Source organism: Triticum urartu, unplaced genomic scaffold, assembly GCF_003073215.2.
Source record: "Triticum urartu cultivar G1812 unplaced genomic scaffold, Tu2.1 TuUngrouped_contig_5307, whole genome shotgun sequence".
NCBI classification, from domain to species: domain Eukaryota; kingdom Viridiplantae; phylum Streptophyta; class Magnoliopsida; order Poales; family Poaceae; genus Triticum; species Triticum urartu.
This window is the reverse complement of record NW_024115973.1, coordinates 324-8,623: the sequence shown is the minus strand read 5'-3', so window position 1 is coordinate 8,623 and position 8,300 is coordinate 324. Positions and strand designations below refer to the sequence as shown.

The 8,300-nt window shown below is 43.6% G+C and overlaps 2 protein-coding genes across 2 annotated transcripts; both read left to right on the top strand.

Annotated features, from left to right (window-relative positions):
• The first annotated feature begins 16 nt into the window (after positions 1-16).
• On the top strand, positions 17-5,419 carry LOC125529053 (putative B3 domain-containing protein Os08g0325100). Its single transcript, XM_048693458.1, has 8 exons — positions 17-49; positions 229-293; positions 457-571; positions 2,116-2,872; positions 2,986-3,173; positions 3,448-3,919; positions 4,055-4,233; positions 4,905-5,419. The coding sequence occupies exons 3-8, from the start codon at positions 464-466 to the stop codon at positions 5,157-5,159; spliced, it is 1,959 nt and encodes a 652-aa protein (XP_048549415.1). The 5' UTR covers positions 17-49; positions 229-293; positions 457-463; the 3' UTR covers positions 5,160-5,419.
• Positions 5,420-6,096: 677 nt separating this feature from the next.
• On the top strand, positions 6,097-7,246 carry LOC125529052 (NADH dehydrogenase [ubiquinone] iron-sulfur protein 3-like). Its single transcript, XM_048693457.1, has one exon. The coding sequence runs from the start codon at positions 6,395-6,397 to the stop codon at positions 6,965-6,967; it is 573 nt and encodes a 190-aa protein (XP_048549414.1). The 5' UTR covers positions 6,097-6,394; the 3' UTR covers positions 6,968-7,246.
• The last annotated feature ends 1,054 nt before the right edge of the window (positions 7,247-8,300 follow it).

Here is an 8,300-nt window from a genome sequence, read left to right as displayed (position 1 = left end):
CGGGGGGGGCCCAAGGCCCCTTCCCCCCCCCCCCGCCCCGCGTCCACAGGTCTCGTCATCCCCGCCGAGATTCTCCCCCTCCCCATCCCCTCCCCCGTCGGCAGCTCCTAGGCTAGCACTGTGGAGTGAGTTCCAGCAGCATCCGGGGCCGAGCTCCGCACACATTCTCGCACAATGCGCGGCCACTCGACGACACCCGCCGCTCACGATGTTTTCCTGTTGATCTAGGATCGGCGCGCGTCCCGAGGTTCCCGTCGGCCAGGATCTCAGGCTCGCCCGTCGCCTCGCTCAAGGTAAGCCCCCCTCCGATCCGGCTTCTTTGGATTGGATACGGGATACCCCCAAATGCGGAGATTTATCTAATCATACTCAACGGGTTGTCATTTCTCTTGTTCCAGTACCAAATCTTGCAGCTAATGGTTTTTCTTTTAATTTAACTGTGCGATGCATGTCCAGTGAGAAGATGGGGTGCGAAAGGTGCGAGCGGAGGGATGAACTCGATTACTGCAATTTGGATGACCGGGAGAAACACTTCTTGATGTTCATTGTCGATGACTGTGGTCAGGAGATGGTAAATCACATTCAACCCGTTGAGTATGATTAGATAAATCTTCTTTTCATTTCCTTGTGTTTCTTCTTTCCCCCCATTATTCTGCGGAGTTTAGAGTCGCGGAGTCTGCGTCGGCAGATATGCCCAGTTCATAGGATTGCTGCTTCTTAGCAAATTAGTCAGATTCTTGTATTGTACTGTGTTGGTTTATCAGATTATTCCTTCACATTCTATTGTTCAATAACAGGTACTAGTTCGATTACTTGCTTGATGTAGCAGAAACACCCACCTCTGTTTTTTAGTCCTAGCCATCCATCGGTCAAGGGTAAATTTGACCATACATGCTTGCTACTTTTTTTGTGTGAAAACATGCTTGCTACATATGGTTAGCTATTGGCAGACTGAAAAAAGGAATACCTTCATGCAAAGAGAAATGGAACATTTTAATTTGTATTTAATTGTTCCCTTCCAATTAATAGTTTCTCAATTTCACCTATATTAACACTGAAACGACAACTTTCCTCTACCTTTTCGTATGGCATTGATACGTTTGCAAGAATTATACCTACATGCATTAAAATAACAAAATGTACTTTTGTGCTCCCAATTAGCACATATTAACAATAGATCCGAAGGTGAATACTTTATTTATTTATTATATTTTCTCAACCTTTTACTTCCACCTCATTCCTCAATTGTTGAGCTTTGATTTTACATGTATATACCTGAACAATTAATTTGTTGCGTCATGTCTGCAAGTTTTACACCTTTTCTCGCTTTTCAATAATTTCGAGAATAGAAAAAATCAGACTTGTACATTTGGAATACTCTGCACTTGCAAAAATTTGTCTAATGATATGCATGAGAACTATTCCCATCGAAAACATATGCATGAGACACTAATGGCTTATAGTAAAATTGGCGCGCGTTAGAATCTACAAGTTAATTATGATCTCTATGATTGGATAGTGAATAACTAATGGCTCATAGTAAAAGTGGTGCGAATGCAGTTTCTCATAAGAATAAGTTTGGTATGCTCTGTACACTACTGCATAGGCCAGTGTAAACTATGACGCGAATTGTATCCAAGTGATGCGTATTCTTGAAAAAAATTCCAAGTGATGCAATACTTCAGAAATTTGGATATATATTCTGCTCATGTTTATTCTTGTAAAAGTTCATTTCAGTTTTAGCATTGAAAGGTGTTCAGTACCGGTTGTGTTACCATGCGATCTTTCTATGTTAGTGATTGTATTCTTTGTTTGATCAGTTACCTGGGAAGCTGAAACTCCATGTAGTAGTGTATTATTGTAGGGACATGAACATACTATCAAAGTATGCATTACCTCTGCAATACTTTTTCATGAATCAAAATCAGTAGCATGATAGCATAAACACTAGATGCCCGGAGACTGAAAGTAGAGAGTTAAGCTAGCGCCTTTTGTCTCGTCTTGTTCTCAAGTCAGATATCGAAGACCTTATTTACGCCATACCTGCTCATTGTTTACACAAGAACTGTGCTCTTAAAATTTGAGCTGTATTATTAATCTTGATTCTTTCTGCAGATCGTCCCAGATGAATTTCTGAGACGTTTCAGGGGTGAGATCCCAAGGGAGATCAGGCTACAAACACGAAATGGTCACAGTTACACCATTGGAGTTGCCAAGTATCCAGATAAACTAGTTCTTCAGGCGGGATGGGAAACATTCGTCAAAACCTATGATCTACATATGGACGACTGTGTGGTATTCAGATACAAAGGAAACTCTCAGTTTGATGTCATAGTTTTTGATCGATTTGGTCGCGAGAAAGCATTCTCTGTTATTAGAGACAGTGCTCCGCCTGTACAGGAAAGTCACAACAGCGGCACTGAAAATTTGGACCGTTCTCATGGTCATTCTCAGCCCATGGAAGTGCAATCGCCTATCGAAAATGCCAACCATCCTGAAGGGCGTCCTCAGCCCATGCGAATGCAACCACCTACTGAAAATGCAAACCCTTCTCATGCGCATCCTCAGCCCATGCGAATGCAACCACCTACTGAAAATTTGGATGATCCTGTTGGTTTTAGTCCACCTACTGAAAATGTGAACAATTTGTTTGGCCATAGTCAGCCTACGCAAATGCAACCATCTACTGAGGCTGTGCATCATTTTGCGCAAATGCAACCATCTAGCGAGGTCGTGGATCATTCTAATGGTCATGCTCAGACCATGCAAATGCAACTGTTTTGTAGACCTACCAAGCTGAGACAAACAATGCTTCAATGGGATTACTCGAGTATGGGCAACGAGACAGCGCCGAGTCCTTCAGATACTCCCAGTGAGTTATTTCTTGCAATTTTTTTATTATAGAGATACGATTCCATTCCAATCAAACTTGATGTTTCCATATTTTATTGACATATTGATTAGTTATTTTCATTTTGTGCACAGGAGATTCTTTGTCCTCAGAACATGATATTGAAGGTTGTGCTTCACCTAGATACACGCTCATATATAACACCAGTCTAAATACAGTGCAGAAGGAGGAAGTTGATGAGCAGGTCAAATCTATTCATAAGGACAATCCAATCTTTGTGGCTGTGATGAGGAGGTTCAATGTTACAGGAACGTGCACTTTAGTGAGTGTTGAATTTTTACTGTTGAAGGAGCATTCTTCTAGTACTGCGCATCAAGCTTATTAAACCATAGTTTTCTGTTGAAAGTACTGTTTTGAATGCTTTCACTCGTTAACCCTTCCATGACTAAACTTGCAGATCCTATACTTCCTACCCCCTCCGTCCCAAAATAAGTGTCTACTAAGGTTAAGACACTTATTTTGGGACGGAGGGAGTATTATTTGGCACTTTACTTGAATGCCATTATCTAATTATCTTTCCCCAATTATGTAACTAGACTTTCTCCAAGAAATATGTTCAGACACATGTGGGTGATAAGGAGCGAAGGATATGTCTTCAGCGATGTGGCAAGAGGTGGGATGTGCAATTTAGCAGTAGCGTTGAAGTCAAAAGGATTGTTAGTGGCTGGCGGAAGTTTGTGAAAGACAATGATGTAGAGACTGGTGATATCTGCATCTTTGAATTGTTGAAGATTGATGAGATGTGCACAATGGAAGTCCATATCATCCATGCAAAAGATTTTGATAGACCCTCCCAAATTGGTGGGAGGAGTGTCGATGGATGGTGTAAAGAAGCTACTACTAAAACTGTGGAACCTTCTCATTCTCGTCCTCAGCTCGTGAAAATGCAATTACGTAATGCAAGTGTAGAGGATTCTTATTCTCGTCCTCAGCCCATGGAAATGCAATCACCCTCAAAGGAAAGAAAGATACGAGTTGAAACGGTTAACTCGAGTCTGGGCAACGAGGGTATGACGAGTTCTTCCTTCTCTAATTCATGCAGTTCATGTTACTAGAGACACAGTCGTTCCTTCCAAATCATATGTGGTATTGTCATCTTCCACAGCTATATTGAATAGTTGTTTTGTTCTTTTCTTCGTGCAGGAGATTCTTCGATGTCAGAGGATAGTGTCACTTTGACTGGTTGCATCGGTGTGCATTTGAGGCGCATACCTTTAATTCAGAAGAAGGTGGTGAAGCAGAAGGTCGACCTTATTGGTTCTGAAATTCCCATCTGTGTGCTCGTGATGCAGAAGACCAATGTTACAGGAAGATTCGCTCTAGTGAGATCCATATTTTCTTATATACTTTCCTTCGAAGCAAATGTTTTATTCTTCTGTGCATAATCTGCTAGTGCTACAGTAGTGCATTTCTTATGTTTTTTTTAGAACTAGGTAGTGCATTTGTTGCTATGTGGGGGTGATCGCATACCATCACAGGCCGCTAGCCCAAAGCCACAAGAGGTGTCGCGCTGAGGCTATTTAGGAGCAGCCTCTGCCTAGTGATGTAACCATGTTAGGTTTGCTATTTCCTTCTGGAGTTTAGATATATATTTCCATTTTGTTAGGTTTCTTAGCCCCCAAGTCGATGCTTTTCATCTAATAAGAGTCTTGCACATAGCTATATGATGCCACCCTAGACCCTAATTCATTATCAACCAAGCAACAATGTACCTCTTACCAGTCTATTCTCCTATCCTGAGAATCGACGCTCCGGGCTGCGGTGGCTACAAACTCCAATCAATCTATGCTCGATCCAGTGTTCATACCAACATATGCCTTGTTGAACTTTTGCTCACAGATAAAAACACTATTGTGAATGCTGCAGATTCATAACCTGTAGTTGATTATTTCACTTCCTTTTTCAACTTGACTAGGAGTAATAATTTTCACATCCTGATTTGCTTGAACACCATCATCTGACATTCTTCTTTTCCATGTCTGTAACCAACCAGAGCATCTCCAAGAAATATGTCCGCAGACACCTGGGGGACGAGGTGCGAAGCATCTGGCTGGAGCGAGACGGGGAGAGGTGCCAAGTGACGCTGGGACGCGGGCCTCAGAACAACAGGGTTGTGGGTGGATGGGTAAAGTTCGCCAAGGAGAACGGGCTGCGGACGGGCGATGTCTGCCTTCTCGAGCGGCTGAGGCACTGCAAGGAGTGCACAATGAAGGTCCACATCGTCCGCCGCGTAAAGCGTGCCGGTTGATCAACAGTGGTGTTCATCTGTTTCCACCGATCCTTTGCGTCGTCGTCGTTAAGACTTTAAGGTGTTGTTTACTCAGTTTAGTCAGTTCGTTGGAGGTCCTTGTTGGTTTGTTAGGGGTCGCATAATGGCGCAGGTGTTTGCTTGAACAGACTTCTGTGGTTTGAACCAGTAACGCCGGCGAGTCGCGGTGATGAATTGCAGTTGAGTGGACCTAGTTTGTGGAACAGCAGATGTGTAAGGTTTGTTCAAGTCGTTGAAAACGAGCTGGCCCCTTCCGTTTGCTATTTTCTTTTATTTATTACCTTTTCATTTTGCCTGGGATGGGATTCAACCTTTGCATTTTCCTTGGTCGTATCTTCAGTTTAAATTTTCTTTGCATAGTTTACACCAACGAGCTACAGGTTGAGTGTAGGTGTTCCCTAGTAAAAGCTTGGAAGAATTGAGAGAATGACTACAGGTTGCTCGAGCGGAGCGGCTTGTGCTCCGCGGGGCTGGCTTGCTCGCGTCAGGCTGGGTCCGGCTGAAGGTGTCATCCGGCCCTGGCCGGGTTGCGTCGGTAGCGCGAGCCTCGTGCGTGTAGTTTGCCCGGCTGTGCGTCCGGTCGGGTGGGGCGGCTGGTCGGCCTCTCGTCGCATGCGTCTGTTCGGTTCCCGTACCCGGCCTCCACGCGCGCCGCCTTGCGCGTTTGAGAGGTGTTTGCCAGGGCTCTTTGCCCACCCGGGCACGAGGAGTTTACATGGCGCCGGCTCGGCTTGCGACCGTTGGTGCTGCCGCGGGGTGTGGTCTGAGATTTCTCATTCTCAATGCTATCATCATATGTCTCGGAACAATAAAATAGAACCTGCATACTTTTATTTGTTACCCTTACTAAACCGCAGTAAGGATACGAATACGACTGAAATAAACTACTAAAATCTAAATATAAGGAAAGGATCAGAATAATTACTAATGCTCTGTATAATACTTTTCCCCGAGCGATGGTTTAGCGGATTCGGAATTGTAACCAAGCATCCTGGGTTCTATACCCGATTCAACACTAGAGCATGCAGCCGATCCTGGATACATAACTATATAAAGTGTGCAGTTTTGGATCTTTATTGGTAGCCAGTCTTTCACTTCTGCCTCTCCACTCCCATGCCTTTCTTGGTCGGACCAACCCAACCGGCGATTTCCGACAAGTCTTTCTGCTTAGAGCAAGAAGCGGAACCAAAATAAAGCTTTCTTTATTTTCATTTATGGATAACCAATCCATTTTCCAATATAGTTGGGAGATTTTACCCAAGAAATGGGTACATAAAATGAAAAGATCGGAACATGGGAATAGATCTTATACCAATACTGACTACCCATTTCCATTGTTGTGCTTTCTAAAATGGCATACCTATACAAGGGTTCAAGTTTCGATCGATATTTGCGGAGTGGATCATCCCTCTCGAAAACGAAGATTTGAAGTTGTCCATAATTTACTGAGTACTCGGTATAACTCACGCATTCGTGTACAAACAAGTGCAGACGAAGTAACACGAATATCTCCGGTAGTCAGTCTATTTCCATCAGCCGGCCGGCGGGAGCGAGAAGTATGGGATATGTCTGGTGTTTCTTCCATGAATCATCCGGATTTACGCCGTATATCAACAGATTATGGTTTCGAGGGTCATCCATTACGAAAAGACTTTCCTCTGAGTGGATATGTGGAAGTACGCTATGATGATCCAGAGAAACGTGTGGTTTCTGAACCCATTGAGATGACCCAAGAATTTCGCTATTTCGATTTTGCTAGTCCTTGGGAACAGCGTAGCGACGGATAATTCCGAATCTACATAGGTCTAGTCCAGGGGACAAATCAATAGGAAATGCTATTTGCTTCTTAAGAAGAAGAACTTTTTTGAAATGAAAGAGTTTCCACGGGCGTCGGATATCATTTCTTCAAATAAGGAAGAAGTGTTATCGAAGGATTTCCTTCCATTCTTCCTAGTATGGAAGAAGTAAAGAAAAAGTACTGCGTCTCGATCTATACGAAAGGGCACTGGTTTTTTCTTTCGGTTTCATTGATAGCAGAAGAGTACGCTAGCTAGCGGAGCCTGAAAACGCTTGCTTTTGCTTGCGCCCCACCCCTACGGAGACTATTGCCTATGCTTGCTGCTCGCTCAGTGTCAGTAGAAGGGAAGAAAAGATGGTCACTCCTTTTAGGAACATGGCGAGCCTTACTTACGACTGTTGCACTTAAATGGTATAACGAACACCAGACTTCTCTACATACTGGCATTCGGAGCTAGGAGCAGAGAAGAGAAGTCAATCGGAAGAATCGTAAAAGCCTGGAGCTCAAACATTGCGTTCTACACTTTATTTTTGTTTTGTATCTCTGAAACAGGAGTGAAAAGAAATCAGCTCATCCACCACTAACTAAACAGGGCGAAACTAGCTCTTCTTTGGTTTCCCTGGGTCCAAGTTGAGGCAAAACCTGCTCTTTTCCCGCAAAAAGTCTATCGTACTAGGTGGCGCGACACGCGACATAGGTAGTAAAGTAGTGATTTTGGGCCCAATTCATACTTCTTTTTTTATTGGAATTCTTATCCTAGCTCGGCCTACTCGCGAGATGTTAGCCTTCAGCCTGATTACATAAAGCATAGCACTTCTGATTGATTTGAATATTCCATTCCCTATTTCCTTGAGAGCTTTCACCATTAACCCATGGGTGCCAAGACCATCCCCCCGGCTCTTTCTTCTTCTACTTCATATAATAGAACACAAGGATCGAACCTACTTTGCTTTAAGTCTGTTTACTTTTTAACGCCCTTTACGGAGAGACAAGATGAGAGAGGAGAGAGGAAGCTGAACGACAAGAGCTGACGAAGTCCAATCAAGCTGAGGCCTAGAAAGAGTTAAAAAAAACACCTTCTACCTGCATTCATGGGTGCTCAACGATAGATTCCACATCAAGATAGGCAAAGCGGGATACAGCTCGTTTATTACCTCAAAGAAAACAAGAAACAGGTCTTTTCTAATCACGGAACACGAGAATAGCATGCACGGGAGAAGGATTTAGGGAAAGGTACACGCTGCTTTTTCGGAGTCTATAGGGGAAAGGTACACGATGATTTTTCGGAGTCTATAGGGGAAGATTCCACCAGCCCCAATTGC

Excerpts from the sequence above, each read along its gene's own strand:
- LOC125529053 (XM_048693458.1), top strand. The coding sequence starts at position 464 with ATGGGGTGCGAAAGGTGCGAGCGGAGGGATGAACTCGATTACTGCAAT. Across the intron at positions 2,873-2,985 it reads GAGTCCTTCAGATACTCCCA|GAGATTCTTTGTCCTCAGAA; the intron begins GTGAGTTATTTC and ends TTTTGTGCACAG. Across the intron at positions 4,234-4,904 it reads TTACAGGAAGATTCGCTCTA|AGCATCTCCAAGAAATATGT; the intron begins GTGAGATCCATA and ends GTAACCAACCAG.
- LOC125529052 (XM_048693457.1), top strand. The coding sequence starts at position 6,395 with ATGGATAACCAATCCATTTTCCAATATAGTTGGGAGATTTTACCCAAG.